Source organism: Macrotis lagotis, chromosome 8, assembly GCF_037893015.1.
Source record: "Macrotis lagotis isolate mMagLag1 chromosome 8, bilby.v1.9.chrom.fasta, whole genome shotgun sequence".
In the NCBI taxonomy this organism is placed as follows: Eukaryota; Metazoa; Chordata; class Mammalia; order Peramelemorphia; family Peramelidae; genus Macrotis; species Macrotis lagotis.
Window position 1 is genome coordinate 164,377,266 of NC_133665.1, and position 16,571 is coordinate 164,393,836.

At 36.7% G+C, this 16,571-nt stretch overlaps 1 protein-coding gene across 1 annotated transcript in view; it reads right to left on the reverse strand.

The window, feature by feature from the left end:
- Positions 1 to 10,135: 10,135 nt before the first annotated feature.
- TAFA1 (TAFA chemokine like family member 1) overlaps positions 10,136 to 16,571 on the reverse strand; it is a 544,623-nt gene continuing 538,187 nt past the window's right edge. Inside the window, exon 5 of the mRNA XM_074198777.1 lies at positions 10,136 to 13,872. Coding sequence (XP_074054878.1) covers positions 13,855 to 13,872 — 18 coding nt within the window. The 3' untranslated portion in view covers positions 10,136 to 13,854. The remainder of the gene's footprint in view (positions 13,873 to 16,571) is intronic.

Here is a 16,571-nt window from a genome sequence, read left to right on the forward strand (position 1 = left end):
GAAAATGACTCTTTCTAACTCCACTATGTCTCACTCTATCTACTGTGTCACCTAGTTGCTCTATGGGAAGATCATAGGTTCACAAATTTAGAATTCAAGTGAGTCATGGAAGACAGATTGTCCATCAATTCTCATTTTACACGAAAAGTAAGGCAGTGGTATGGATTACAAGCCATTCCTCATATCTCAATCAATCATTGGAGTTTTATCCATGTCCTCCTGTCGGTTTTCCAAGGGGTAGCTACCTAATGATCTTCTAAATTGTTTGCCAAGAACAGATTTTCTCTCTTTGCTCAGCTCTGAATTCTCTGGTTTCCTTTAAGTTCCAACTGAAAACTCATCTTTTCCTGGAAGTCTTCTCCAGTCCAGCTTAATTTTTCCTCTTTTATTTTCTATAGCTTTTTTTGGTTCATATTTGTTTGTATATTGTTTCCTCCAATACTCTGTAAGCCCTTTGAGGACAGGGACTTTCTTTTGCCTTTCTCTATTTACCTAGCACTGAGTATAGTGTCTGGTGTATTGCAGGTGCCTAATAAAATACTTATTGATTGATTGAATGACTAAGGGAACATGTACACTGGCTATTGGATCTCCCTTTGCTGGTCACAAGGCCAGTTCATTTTCTTTTCTGGTCATTTAACTATAAGATGGCACCACTTCTCAAGTATACTTCTTGCTTGATAAGGTATTGCATCCCAACTGATGCCTGCATGCCCCTCTCACTTGTGATTTGGGTGACCCCCAAATCTTAATTATTTAGTAACTTTGGTAGTCCATGATTTGCAGCTATGCAATGCTACTAGAAGAAGCAAATGATGGGCCCTTTTATCAGGATCTCTTTTCAAGTTTAGGGGTCAATAATTTCCAAAAGGCAATTCTGAGCATTCTTCATTTCTGGATCCATTTCCCAAGGTTCAGTCTGTTCCAAGTATCATATATGAATGGTTGAGAGCCTCTTCTGCTATCTATCCAAACGTTTGGCACATGCTGACTTCTCCCTCTACCATGATCATAATATTGGTGATTGATCCATTACTTTGGATCGATTAAATTCAGGAAAAAACTGTTATTAGTCATGGGCTAATCATTGAAGAAGGAATTAGTTTCCTCCTAGCAGAATTGGCTTGGATTATAGCCTAGCTTACAGATCATGCAGTATTTTCTTATTTTCCTGCAGAAATGTATTTAAGTATATTGTTTCTCTGGGTACTGCAATGAACATCTTATTTCCTTAGGCACATATATCTTCTTCTGCAGAATAACATTCTTGCTCAGCTTTTGGGCAAGGTTTCATCTTGATTGGGCCATCTCCTGTAATGGGGAGCTAGTATAATAGATAAGCATCATACCATTTTTGATTCTCATATCGCCACTAATCTACTTGAACCAGGCTTAAAATATTTTCCTCATATTATATACCTCGAGCCTTAACAAATAAAGGAGAAAGATCTTACTAGACTAAAGCAAATTCCCATGCTGCAGATGTTTGTCTGTGTTAAGATATGTATCTTGGGGCTTAATCCTTTCCTGGGAAAAACTAGCTTGCCCTGAAAAGGATAATCTTCCTGTATCTCTATATTCTCTATCTCTCTGCCAAGCTAAATAGGTCATCTGCACATGAGAAGAGATGCCTTATACATAGCCACCCATCTGCACTCTGGTTTGTTTTATTTTCTCATAAAATGGGCTCCTTATAGGAATTATTGGATTTATTAATCTCAACAAAGAAAATTGCTTCTTTTTAGAGACTCAAGTCTCTAAAGTATTCATTTAAAGGCTAGAAGTTTCAGTCCAATTCTACAGGCATCTGCTGAGCACTTCGACTATGCTTTGGGGCTGGGGTATCAAAGGATTGTCTGATCTCATACCTTTTTCTATGTGGTGAAGTATAAGGATTGTGAGGCACAGTCCAAGCAAACGGACTAACTCTTTCACTATGAGTGTGCGTTTGAACCAGTCACTAAGCAAACCTCTCCGTGTCTCAGTTTTCTTCAGTTTAAATTGGAGTTGAATTACATGATCTTTAAGGTTCCTAAAAGTTCGAAGATTCTACATCAAACCACTGATAGTGGTTTTCAAGTTTAGGGGGTCAATAATTTCCAAAAGGCAATTCTGACCATTCTTCATTTATGGACCCATTCTTGGACCCATTATGTTCTCATTGATAGTGAGATCATAACAGAATGAGATGAAATCAGACAGTGATTTTGATCTAATTTACTTCCTTAAGATAAGAAGGAACTAAAGACTTTGCAACCTTTTTCTTGATTTATATCTTAAAAGCTCCAATGAGGAATAAAATCATGGAATTATCAAAGGTTTAGGATATCTCTGTTCTGAGGGGTCATGCCCTTTTTGTTGGGGGAAGAGTAAAGAGCAAGCCATGATCCAGTACAACAAGGTGAAAGATGAACTGAATGAAGTGAGGTTAAGGTTCACTATTTTTTTTCCACCCTTACTTTTAATTATTCAACCCAGAGAATCACTCTTGACCAAGCTAGGGCCACTTGTTATATTTTACTACCAACGCAGTTGTATGAATTATAGACCTCATCACACATCCTCATTGCTACCTTTATTCCTATATGAATTTCAAGGAAATCTGTTAAAAATCATGAAAGTTTATTTTTAATATGGTAGACTGAATCACAGATGAAACTTTAGGGGATCAGGAATCCTACGGTGGAATACCAGATTTCGACAAATAGATTTTCTGTCAGTTTTTTCCAAGTTATTTGATTGGATGAAGTTGTAATGCTCAAGGAATATACCCCCTAAGCCAACACCACATGTTACTCAATTAGATGATTAATATGATTGAATTGTTTGTATATATCAAAAAACAACTTCCAAATCTGTATAAATGAATTTTTGCCTTAAAGTCCCATTTTGATTTTCTCACTATATTGTTGAGAGGACCTAGAGTTTTGGAAGGCTAATTCAGTGGGATGTAAGTTTTAGAAGGTTTTATTATTATTCAAACATTTCTCCAAATCTCTGTGACTCTATATGTGGTTTTCTTGGCAAAAATATCAGTATGGTTTGTTATTTCCTTCTCCAAATTATTTTACAGATGAGGGAACTGAGGCAAAAGGGTTAAGTCTCTTGCTCAGGATCATACAGCTAGTAAGTGTTACAAGCAGGGTTCTTTCTGATTCCAAGTCCAGTATATTCACTGTAAAACTGCTACCCTTTGAAAAAACAAGACAAAACATTGAATATGGTGCCATTAATGGGATGAATATTATCATTTAAGGACTTGAGAATTCATGAGAATGGGAGCTCCTAAGGGCTTTCTTTGTATTGCCAATGTATAACACAATTCTTGGCATATAGGAACACTTTAAAATTAATTGTAGATTGGGGGCCACTAGGTGGTGCAGTGGATAGAGCACCGGCCCTGGAGTCAGGAGTACCTGGGTTCAAATCTGGCCTCATACACTTAATAATTACCTAGCCGTGTGGCCTTGGGCAAGTCACTTAACCCCATTTGCAAAAAAAAAATTAAGTGTAGATTGATTATGACTGGCCTAGCAAAATTTAGACTAGCTCCTCATTAAAAGTTTTGACTGCAAGTGGGTTAATTTTTCAGCCATGGAAACTCATGAAAATTGTCTGCTAAGATAAAGAGACATCATCCTGACCCATGGAGTGGAGAAAGTACCTGTACTGATGAAATCATGAAAACTTGGAATATTTTTGAATTCTCAGTATTGGTATGCAAACATTGAAGAAAATGTAATTTGTCTCAAATTCCACATTGGGATTTTGAAAGTCTTTGTTGAATTGAGATAGAAAAGGACATTTATAAAAATCAACATCATCTTTCTTTTGAGCAAAGGTTGGTAAATCTTAATTAACTAACTTGGCCATGCAAAAATTCAAGAAAGAAAAATATTCTCTAGAAGGATTCAGTGAGCTTAAAAGGACTGTTTAGCTAGCAGTGCAGTGGGAAAAAATGATCTAGAGAAGAGATTCTTTAACCTGGGGGATGTGAACTTTTTAATGGATAACTGTACTTCAATATAATTGGCTTCCTTTGCAAGATGAAGCATTTTATTTTATGTGATATTAAATTATTATTCTGAGATGGACTCTCAGACTTCTGGAGATTGCCAAAGAAATCTAAGACATCACAAAATGTCCAGAATTCTTGATCCAGTGACTTTAGTGACTTGTAAACTCAATCTGGGTTAAGAAAACAGTGAAAAAGGCTAACAGAAAGGACTTAACTTCCAGTTCTGTTATTTCTTGTCCTTACCTACCATATTTATTGGAATATATTCAGGTCTGGGAACCACATTATAAGAAGGACATTTTCAACTGAGAAGTGTCCAGTGATGGTGGCGAGGCAACTATGATGGTGAAAGAGGACTGAATTTAGACCATAGGAGGAACAATGGAAGAAACCTGGGCTGTTTAGCCTGAAGACAAGATTTAGGAGGGACCTGATGGATGCTCTGATATATCTATATGGAAAAGGGTTTAAGCTTGTCCTAGAGGAAAAAACTTGGAGCAATGAGTTTAAATTGCCAAAAAAAAAAACAACCCCAACAACAAACAAACCAAAAAACAATGGGAGTTTTGAAGGCAGGGAAAACTTCCTCATAATTAATGCTGTCCTCAGGAAGAGGTAGATTTGCCATCTGTAACTCTTTAAACAAAAGTTGACTCCTTCTTGAGTAGGTTGGAGTAAGGGTTCTTTTTTTTTAGGTATGGCTGGGGCTAGATGATTTTTGATATTGGTCTGTCAGTCAAAAATCATTTATTAAGAACTTACTATATGTGCCAGATTCTGGGATACAGGGAAAGTCACAAGATAGTTTCCACCCTAGAGGAAATCACTGTCTGATGGCCTATTTCTTTTTGTTTGGAAACAAAGTGGATCAAGGATCACCACTGATCACTCAACTATTTAGAATGGACCCAACATTGCCATTTGTATGATTTTTTTTTTTTTTGCAGTCTGAATTCTGTCTCATGTATTATGGCATATTTTATTGAAAAATATTCTGGTAGCCTAACCATTAATTATATCTGCTGACTTCTGTCTTAGGCCTTTCTATCACTGGAGGCACTTGGAGATGATTTCACAAATAGGATGGCAGTTCCCAAGCTTAGACCAGAGACACATTTGAATGCCGCCTTTGGGTATTTTCGCCAGTAATTGGCCAGGCATGATTCAAGACTAGACAAAAGAAAGGAGGAGATTTTATGAAGTTTTTCTTGGCCCGTATCCAGGCCATGGTTATTATTATTGATATTATTTTTTAAATTCAGGCGACTGTGTACTTCTTAGATCCACAAGTCTTCTTGTGCCTAGAGGCTGAGTTGAATGCAATATTAAATGAAAGGGGAGGGAGGAGTAGAGGAGGAGGAAAAAAACTGTTTGAGGAAGTAAAAAGCATCAAGGCCTTATCACTGGTCTTAAACAGCTTTGAAGCTTTGTTTTCCACCTCTGCCTCAAAGCAGCATTGAATTATAAAAATGTTGTAGTCCTTCCTCCTGAGAAATACATTATTGAACCATAACAGGGACTGCCAATGCTGAGAATGACTGTACATCCTATCCATATTTATTGGGCAAAGACAGAGTCCTGCAAATGTTTTATGCATGATTGGATCAAGAGGAGGCTTCTGTATCTCAAGCTTAAAAATGGAGCTGGAAGACAGTAGTGCCGGGGCCTAACAGATACAATTCAAAAAGCCCCACTGAAGTGCTGTCCCTGCCCAGGGGAGAAGCGGCTAATTGTGTGTGTTTTTGGAATTCCAGAAGGTAATATATTGTGCTGATACTTTTCAACTCAGCAAGCTTTCAAGTCCAGTCAGTAGGGAGTGTTGCCTATTGATTGTCATCCCAGGCAAATGGGGAGCCCATTTAGAGGGTTGGTGTTGGTATGTACTTGGTGGCTACAACTATTCTGAGTCTCAGTGACCTGGAAAGATAGACTTGACTTTTTTTCCTTCCCAGAAAGGAAGGGGACTGTTTTTAATGAGCTGGGCAAATATTCTGGATCCAGTATTGCAATGCTATGTGACATTTTTTCAATTTAAACACAAGAATCCCCATATGAAGATCCATCTCTTATGCTAATTGAGGCTATTTCCTTGTCCTTAGATATTCTCCTTTCTTATCCAAAAGGTCACCTCCTATAAGAGGTCTTTCTGTATTGATGGTTGTAAGTACTACTACTCCCCACTCCCACTCTTATTTTTTTGTATTCTATTTTATGTTTTGTGGCAACTCACCTCTAGCCTATAACTACCAGGTTTGATGATTTTGAAATATTGAACTGAGTTACAAAGGCATAATTAGTCTTGATGAAAGAAAAAAAGTCTTTACAATTTTCTTCTAGCCTATCATCAGTATGGGAAATCGCTAAGGAATCTCCCTCGACCAATGGGCATACATACCTGATGTCCAGCTCGCTGTTTACAGTGAGATATTGGGGCCCTGACGGGCTGTCCATGTTGAACCCAGGTCTTCTCGAATCTAAGGCCCAGCTCTGCTTTAATTATACCACACATGCCTATTGATAATTAGATCTGTCTAAAAGCCTTATTTGGTAATGGATTCCCTCTTACTAGACATTTTCAAGAAAAGATTGGATGCCTTGTTGGGTACGTCATAGTGAGGGTTCCTGTGTATATACCAGTTGGATGAGATGATTTTTGATGTCCCATTCAACCCAGAAATATTGGAATTGTTCAAAAGGGAGTGGGCGACAGAGGGCAGGAAAAAAGGAATGGATTTGATTATGGCATGTGTGCTGAGTAAGTAGAGTTCCTTCCTAATGAGATGGGGACTTATTCTGGGTCTTGGTCAATCAATAATTCATGATTATATGAATGAGGGATGTGTGTGCATGCACTAGTGAGTGTGCATATTTGTGGAAGTGTGCAAAAAAGTGGCACCTTCATTTCATTTGGCCTGGTCCTTAGCAGTTGCCTAACAGCAGATGGTTTGGGACATTAGTAATTCTATTTTTGGCTGAACATCCTGGAGCTCGGAGGGGTGTCTTTTCCAATGTGCAACTAATTCTTCCTGCAAAAGACTTTCTTAAAATATGGGTTACATTGACAAGTGTGTATTTTCGTGGCTGGAATACATCAAGCAGAGTGTAAACAGCTGAAGAGTTCTCTAAAGCCAAGCTTAAATTTCCAAGTTTTATGAGTTTTTTTACTAAGGCAAAGATGTACAGAGGAAAGAAAAATCTAGGCTTTAGACTCAGAGGATCTGGGTTTAAATCTCATTCCTAACAGTATGACCTTGACTAAGTCACTTAATTTACTCTAAGTCTCATTTCCTTGGTTATAAAATGAGTGACCTTTAAGATCTCTTGAAGCTCCAATTTAATGATCCCATGATGCTAATTATTGGGATGGGAGACAGCAATGTTTTTTGCCCTGGGTATTACCAGTGGGTTTTACCTGAGGTTACAAAAAGCCACACAGTTTTGAAGCATATACAGAGGAGGTGGAAGAAAAAAGTAGGAAGAATAAAGGAAATGGGAAAAAGAAAGAATGTGACAATGGAAGGAGTGAGAGGAAAGATAAGGAAGAAGAAGAGAAGAGAAAGGGCTGCTTTTGCTTGAGAGGGTTGTCAATATTTGCTCCCTCAGGACTACTGGGGGCAAATGCTGGTGTCAATTTCCTTCCCCGGTTAATATTAGTTATTAGATCTATGATCTGTAATTTTGTCAATCTGGAAATTACTAGAGACATTCTAGTTATTATTTCCAGATTGACAAAATCACAGGCGCCTTATGTTTTTCAAAGGATCTACAAATGTTCCCTCAATTGATCTTTATAATAGAGCCGAGACATAAGCTCTCTTGTTATGTACATTTTGCAGTTTAAGAAATAGAGACTGAAAAAATTTAGGTGACTTATTCGGTCACACGGCTGACAAACTTCTAAGATTTGAACTCTGGTCTTCATGACTCTAAGTCCTCTGTTCTATCTACCATGCAACCTAGATTTACCTCCAGTTGCAGACGGCAGCTGTCTATAAATTATCTTTTTCTTTCAGTGTTAAAAAAGTTGATTGAGGTTGAGAAAGATTAAATCATTTGCCATTAGTTGCATTGCTTATAAGTCAGAGGTGGGATCAAACTGAAGTGTATTCTGTCTTCAAATTCATTTGTCTGTCCATTAGGCTATCCTGTCTTTCCTAATATATATTCAGGTCACATATGGATAAAACAAAAATCAAGGGCATCCTTGGAAAGGAGGAAAAAGTTATTAGCTGGAGAGAGAATTTATAGATGGACAAAAGGAAAGAGAGGTCTCAGACATCTAACCTCAGTAATTCCCTTGGTTAATAGCATCGGAGGCTCAAGTCTTTTCATTTGGCTGAGATAGCTTCTTCACCATCTTGATGTTTCCTTCAGATCTCTGTTCACAACAACTGGAGTCCTCTGTTTGGTTTTGGGGATAATGGTGTCAATTTGCCTTATCCAAAGAAAGCTTCTGACCTGAGGAACCTCCCAATGGCACTCATGATATTGATGATTTACTTTTTCTTTTCTTAGATCTTTTTCACCAGAGGAGTAACCAGCCTAGGGCAAATGGGTCTTTGCCCCAAGATACTGATATCTTAGTGGGCGCTCCTTTTGCATGGCAATACCCCTGACTTTCTGCTCCAGTGCCTTGAATTTCTTCACTGGTCCACACAATGCAGAAGAATCCTGCTTGCTTCCTTACCTGTTCTTTGAGCACAATCTCTATATTCCTATTGTGATTTTAGGCTCCACTGATTGTATCACAGGAGAGTGGGATGGACTGTCTGGATTATATTGCCCCTTCTTTCCACATCACTGTACTCAAGAGTTGATTGCTCTCTTTGTGACAGATTTTCTTCCTCTCTACTCCCACATTAATTTAGCTTGGGTACAAAATTCCTAGCTATGGTGCTGCTGACCAAACAAATAATATGATGTGAAAGGTAAAATTGGTCTATGGACCATTCTGGCAGAAAATATTAAATCTCCTGAACAGCAGAGATTATTATTATTATTAATTATTATTCCTTTTTTGTCTGTTAATTGCCTCTGCTCTAATTCTCAGTGTCAATGTGAATTCATACTTTGTTTTAAGACCATTGGATGTTAGCTCTTCATTTTTTGAAAACTCCGTTCCTCTAATTGCCTTTAAGACTAGTTTGGAAGAGTCTTCATTTCTCACCAGTGACTTGGATCCTATTTCATTCTACTGATAATCAAGGTCAAAATAATTCTGAATTCAGGGGGCATCTTTTGTTTTAAAAGTGGACACATGAAGTTTTCATTAAGGAAAATATTATGTTTCTCTGCTGAAGAAACTCAGGGAATCTAAAAGATTCTGCTGAAAAGGTTAGGATTTCATTAGGACATGATTATAGATTCATGGGTTTAGAAATGGGAAGGGCACCAATGATCATCTAGTCCAATTAAATTCATTTTACAATTGAAGAAATTAAGGTTCAGAGAAATGACAAGTTACTTGTCCAAGATGAACACAAGGGCTAGTAACAAGCTGACTTGAACTCAAGCACTCTGATTCCAAATTGAGCCTTCCTTCCCCAACAAGACATTATTGATTAAGAGGGGGCAACCATGACTTTACCCTAGGGCAACAAAATGTAGATGGCGATAACAGTTTTCTTCTTTGTTTTCAATGTTAAAAAAAAAAAAAACTGAGCGAGCAAGAATAAAGATTTCAGAGTTTTAAGAACTGGAAGGTGCCTTAGGTATCATCTAGTTTATTTATCTAGTCTATTATTCTATTGCTGAGGAAAATGAGATGAGAGTGAGGATTGGCCCCATTTCACACTGGTGGAAATGGAAAGGCCACTAGTCAAACCTAGAATATTACTGCAAATCCAATTGTTCCTACACGGAACTACTCTGGTGATTAACCTATGTGGATATCCCACTTCAGGGAGATTAATGTATCACTCTGTGCTAAATATTTTTATGTGCACTATACCTTACTAATCAATTACAATTATACTGTGACATAATTGGACCATAAAACCATTGTATGGGGAAAGTTATAGTCTCTGTGAAATGCAGTATTCATTTAAATTATGTGATGGTTAAACACAGTCTTAATAATTTTAATAGAAAAATATGAAGTCATAAAGTTCCGAATATTCTTGTAAAGTTCATTAATCTATAATTCCAATAACATGAAAACATCAGTCACCGAAAGTTAACTGTGAACATCTTTGCCTGGGACATCACACCTACTGAACAGACCAGATTTTCCTCATCACCACTATAATTCCTGCCAATTAAACTTGTCACTTTTTGGAACAACCACTTAATATACACAAAATAGAGAAGGGTATGCTATTTTGTCAGTCCTTGGGTGGAAACTTTGCTTACCAATACAGATTGTAATTTATCTATGACACAATAGATTAAGTTCTAGGGATTTGTCCAAAGCATCAAAAAGTTAAGGGCCTAGTCCAACATCACAAAGCAAATAATTGTTATTAGAGGCATAATTTGAACCTGGATCTTCCTTGCTCCAAATCCAGTGCTCTCTTCATTATATATCGAACCTTCTTCACTTTTCAAGGGCAGCATGGGTAATTACTATGTGCAATTCTATCCAAATACAGAGGCTTGCTTCTCTTCTGTACTGACAGCCTTAGAGTTGCCTTGGGACACTGACAGGCTAAGTGAATGACCCATGGTCACGTAGCTAATGTGTCAGAGACAGGACTCAAACTTGAACTCGGGTCTTTTCACATAATTCAGATGCTTAACAAATACTTAATGGATTGATTTATGGCTCCAACACTGATCTTTCATCCATTATGCCATGCTCCCTATCATTTAACATATTTTCACTTAATATCATCATCATATCATTTAACATATTTTAACCATACTCTATGCACAATCTCAGCATTAGTATTAATTAGACCACACACCGAGCTCTTTATTACCAATATTTGATCAAGTTTTTATACCATAAAATGCTCAGAATTAATAGGCAGATGGTGACTATTGAATTTTGGATTTTCCTATCTTGTAAAGGACAAATTCAAACACAGCTTGATGGAAATGCACAACTATAGGAGAGGTAGACAAACCTCTAAAATGAGTTTGATTATAATTACAAATATTTGTCTGATATTTCATCTGTTTTAGAAGGGGGTATTCTTTTTTTTTTTTTAAATAGAACAGAATGCATTATGGCCCCCCTAGGGAATCAATTTCCATGTTATGCCATAGAGGGAATTTAACAAATGGAGACTCTATACCACTTGTGTGATTATGGTCTCTTTTCTTTTGGGTTGTAAGTTGAGGACAGACATGTGTTACTTGGTATCTAGGTAAGCACTAAGCTTCATGGGACACTGGCCATATTTCTTACCTTAATAGGGTATAAGCTTCTTGAAGTCCAGACTATTTTATATTTTTCTTTTTTGGGGGGGGGCAGGAATTTATCATGATGCCTGACCATAATTGATGATTTATCAGTTTGAAATGTCTAAAGGAATGCATGTGTCAAAAGGCATAATAATCACAATCATAATAATCATCCCCAAATCATTTGTATTTGAGACGAGATTCAGAACCAAATTTTCCTGAATTCTAACCTCCTATTGGTTTCCCACACAACCTCCTTTTCTTTTCTGTTCATTTTAATAAGCCCCATGAATCCATAAGTGATCAATGAGAACATCCAACCAATTAATGCTCTAGACACAGTTTTAGAGATGACGGACTTTGAAATTCACTACAAGTTGGGAATGAAAAGCTTCTTTGTATAATTGCTATGCTATTCGTATACTGTGAGGCACTAATGACATGAGATCAAAAGAAAAAACTTGGGGGAGGCAGGAATAAACATATATAAAGGGAACCAAGCATATAGAAAGATAAAATGAGACATTTTAATAACAAAATGCATCCAAGAAAATTATAAGCTAAACTGATATGTTGTTTTAGAAAAGTAGATAGGATTTTTTTTTAAAAGAGTAGGGGAGGATTAATAATTTTTTTTTCAAGTGGGCAGAAGGAATCTATACTTTCAGTTTTTGATATTTTAGATTTTTTTGTTTTTAACAGACTTGTGATTTAATTAGCAAATCAGTCACAAACAGCTCCTTTGTAATTTAGAGTTATCTGGGACACTGAGTGGTTCAATGATTTACCTAGGATCATCCAAATAGTATGTCAATCAAGTTGAATCAAGAGCCAGTTGGAAAGGCTCAGGGAAGTCCATTATTAAATTTTCAAGGTGGGCATATGTACTTTGGAAATGGGCAAGCTATAAAATGGTCTGATTTGTTGTTTTGTTGATTGTCTAGATTTGAGAAAGTGATGGGAAAAGTGTTAAAAATGCATATTAAACTTAAAAGTAGCACAACTTTTCAGAGAGTGGCATGTTAAATATTTGCCAGCATACCCTACGAAGTGGGATGTCTCTAGGACTGACCCTCTATTCACTATTCCATACTGTATCACACAATTGGGTACCATTGTTCAAAACCTGCAGAAAATGATCTCTGATAGTACATAGTACTAGTTGGAAGAGTGATGTTATCATAAGGGACTTGGGATTCTCCAAATGTAAGTGATGGAACCAGTTGCAGGAGGAAGGGAAAATCTTCTGATAGAATGCATTTACTAATATCCAGACTTAAACTGAGTTGCTACTATGACCTAGATTAAAGCATTGTAGGGTGACCCAGGGAGGCTAAAGTCAAGATCAAAAACTCATTTTATAAATATGATTAATTTGGAGTTGAATGGATACTTTCCACTTCCAGAGGTTTGGTTAACCTTTGTTCATACCATGAATAATGAAGATGGTTTTGTTTCCTAACTTTTCCTAGTCTGGAATTATGTCTCGTGCCCCAAACCATTTAAAAAGAAAAATCAGTCCCAAACATCATCCAAAAGCCAATTGCCGTGATATGACATGGAACTCAAATAACAGCATGGAGCGAACGATGGCCAATCCTGGAGTTAGAGGAATTTTACTGTAGACGAGGACAGCTCTACAAAGTCTTTAGACATTGTATTTACACAGCATCATGAAGAAGGGAAACCATGATGCACCCCAACTCTGCCCGAGTCCTAAGAGCATCACAAAGCCACTTCCTTGAGAATCTTCATTGTCTCCTTAGTGGAGTAGCTAATAATTCTAAAAATATTTTCCTCAAAGAGGTTAAGAACTGTCATCATATATCAATTGGATAAAGTATGGTTATGAGAGCAAAGCCAGCATGCTAGTATTGCACAAGGGAGAAAGCCTTCAGAACACAAGAAAAGACAACCATGGATTTTCTTGAATGATTGAGTAAAAACAGAAGGAAGCTTTTGATGAAGTATCGTGGTACTTCCTTGAATTTTGGGAGACCCCCTCCTGTTGACCATTTTGGTGTGATTACTTTGTCTTTCCCAAGGTCTTCCATCCCATTAGGAAAAAAAAGAAGCAAACCAACCAAAAAACCCCAAACAAACAAAAACTGTGGTATGTAAGCTGCATTGGCGTGTGGTACTGTTTGTTTCTTGAAGAGAATATGTTATATTTCAAAATATTATATATATATTTAAATGGTAGAAAGTAAACTGTAGCTCCAAATTATAAGACAGTTGTTCATACTTCATAATCACAAAACCCCAAAACTTCCATGTTTTCTTCTGCCACGCTGCCAAAACCCTGGGCGTTTTCACCATGGGACATTTTGTTCCACACAGTGACAGCACTGTGATTAGCTGGTAACCAGTCAGAGTGCAAATAAGAAATCCATTTGGCTTGAAAATGCTTAAGATGGTTTGAATTTTTAAAACATGTTGGTTTCTATGTAGTGGTGGCTTCCTTTCACTACATCCAAAGAGTGGGTCCATTAGGTCCTTGGATGAATCTGAAATGGATAAAAAAAAAAAGAGGAAATTATCAGCATCTATCACTTCCTAAGAAAGGGAGATTTCGTAGTACATTTGCCTTTTGGGAATTTTAATAGAATTGCTATACGTCTTAAAATGCTCTATAAATGTGAGCTAGTGTTGTTATTGATCTAATCCCCAGGGGAATGGACCAAAGAAGAAAGTTTGTATTAGTTCGCGGGGTGACCAAGAAACTGTCCTTCAGCTTTTTAGTCATGATAGAAAATCTTGACAGATGATACAATTGGAACAGGTCCAAAATGGAGAAATTTAACAGTAATAAATGTGAAGTCCTAAACTTGAATTAGAAAAAAAATGAAACCAGTGAGGAGGTCTGGTCATCATAGAAACTCTCCAGGGATTTTAGGCACCTGCAAATCTCATAAGATTCTAGATGTTAGATGGTCATTGAGAAAGCTAATACGAACTTATTCTATTTTAAGAATGTCACAAGGCAGAGTTCCCACCTTTTTTTTTGTTTCCCATATTCCTTGGGTTTTAGGAAACTTTCTCATACTCCCTGTTCAATATTAAAGGAAGTAGATGATAAAGTTTATCATTTATATGCATACAAGAAAAATAAGAGATGAACTAACTTTAATGGGGTAATATTCCCCAAATTATTGACAAGCTTCTTGTACTGACTGGCGGGGATATGTGTATCCAGGGTTGGGAACTCTATGTCATAGTGGTGGTGACTAGCAAGATTGTGATCCCTTTTTGCTCTGCCTTGAGCTGTTGTGGAGTTTTGCATTCAGTTCTAAGTTCCACCTTTTAGAAAACACAGTAATAAACTGAAGAATGATTGGGATTAGTTCAGAAGAAAAGAAGGCTAGGGTTTTCATGCTTCCCTCCCTTTCTTCCACAAGAATGAGAAACCTTATTCAAAGCTTCACTAAAGGCTAGAAAAACCATATCTACCACATTCCCTATTCAGTTTAATAATCCTGTTAAAAAAAAGGAAATGAGTTTAGGGCTGTTCTTAATGATACCATGTTGACTATCATTCTACTAGGATTGGATATAAATTTAAGGAGATCAGGTAGAAATCAGACAATAATTAGATTTATACTACTGAAAAATCTTGGGGCATACCTCAACCATCATCCTCTCCTCATCACTGTTCAATCCCAGAGAGGGCTAGAATAATTTAGGTTGTGCTTGGATGATTTAACTCATGCAGCATGCAATGAATATGTACTGAGTCCCTATTATGTGTAATAGTAATAATGATAATGATAATGATGATAATAATAATAATAATAATAGAGAGTTTTGATGATTTGTCCTAAGTTCCGCAAATAAAGTCTCTGAATTTTTGTTGGGTTAGGGAAAAGGAATAAGCATTTATAAACTATGTATCAGGTAAAATGCTGAACACGTAACAAATATCATTTCATTTGATCTCACAACATCCTTTTGAGAGGCTGCTATCATTCCTATTTTATTGTTGTATTAGTATTAGTATTAGTATTGTTTCATTTTTCTTTTTAAATTCTTAGCATTTTGAATGTTTGATGGAGCTCAGTGTTTAGCATACTGTCTGTCACTTAACATAGTTAAGTGCTTAATAAATGAATGTACTATGTATGAGGGAAAAGAGGAAAGTCATTAGAGAGGTTGATTTTGAAGTCCCTAGCCCACCATCTTGCTGTTGCTGATAAATGAGGCAAAAAGAAAACAGAGTAAATTAGAGAGAGTATACCCCAAAGCCCCATTGCAAATCATTTCTACTCAATAATACAGTCAGCTAGTCTCCTAATAATGAAAAAAAATTAAAAAAAACACTAGACATGAAGAAGACTGAGATGGGTTAAATATTAATGTGTTATGTTAAATAAATGAAGTTGACTACCTTATTTGTATTATTCTGGCTATGTTCAAAAGCTAATGAAAATGAGTTTCACAGAGTTATGGAACTTTAGAGATGGAATAGACCTCATGGAATATCTAATCAACCTATTTTGGAATAATAATCCTATCTACAAATATACAAATGGTCATTCAACTTGTAATCCTATAGTGGCAGCAGAATTTGTTTGGAGGTGCACAGTTGTATGAGTGTATGTCAGCTTGAAGTGGACCCTGAATGCTCATGAATAGTTATGGAGAAGATGGGGGTTCTGAGTTCTTGTTTGCTTGTAGGGAAATGTCTGAGTGAAGGGTACTGAGTTCCCCCTAAGATTTTCCAGAGAAAACATTCCCAGTTATCTCAATAAAACTCATATCAGTTCTTTACTACTCTGATCACCTTCGGAATCCTCTCCTGTATATAGTTTCCTAAAATGCTCAGAGAGATGAATGATTTGCCAAGTTCCACAACTAATAAAGGATAGTCGTAGATGTCAAATTTTGGTCTTTTGGTCTAGGAATGGCTTTACAAAGTATTCTACTGAGAGTAGGCAAATATACATATCTTTTTACTTATATTGCTTGCAAGAGGTAAGAAAGCTTTCCTTATAACCTCCAAATTGCTAATCCATATTTTTTTTATTATTTAATTGTTTTTAGTGATGTCTGATATTTAGTGGGACTTTTTGGAGTTTTCTTGGCAAAGATACTAAGAGTAGTTTTCCATTGCCTTCTTCAATTTAATTTCCAGTCAAGGAAAGTGAAGTAAATGATAGTAAATGACTTGCCCAGGGTAACACAGCTAGTGCTTGAGGCTTGATGTGAA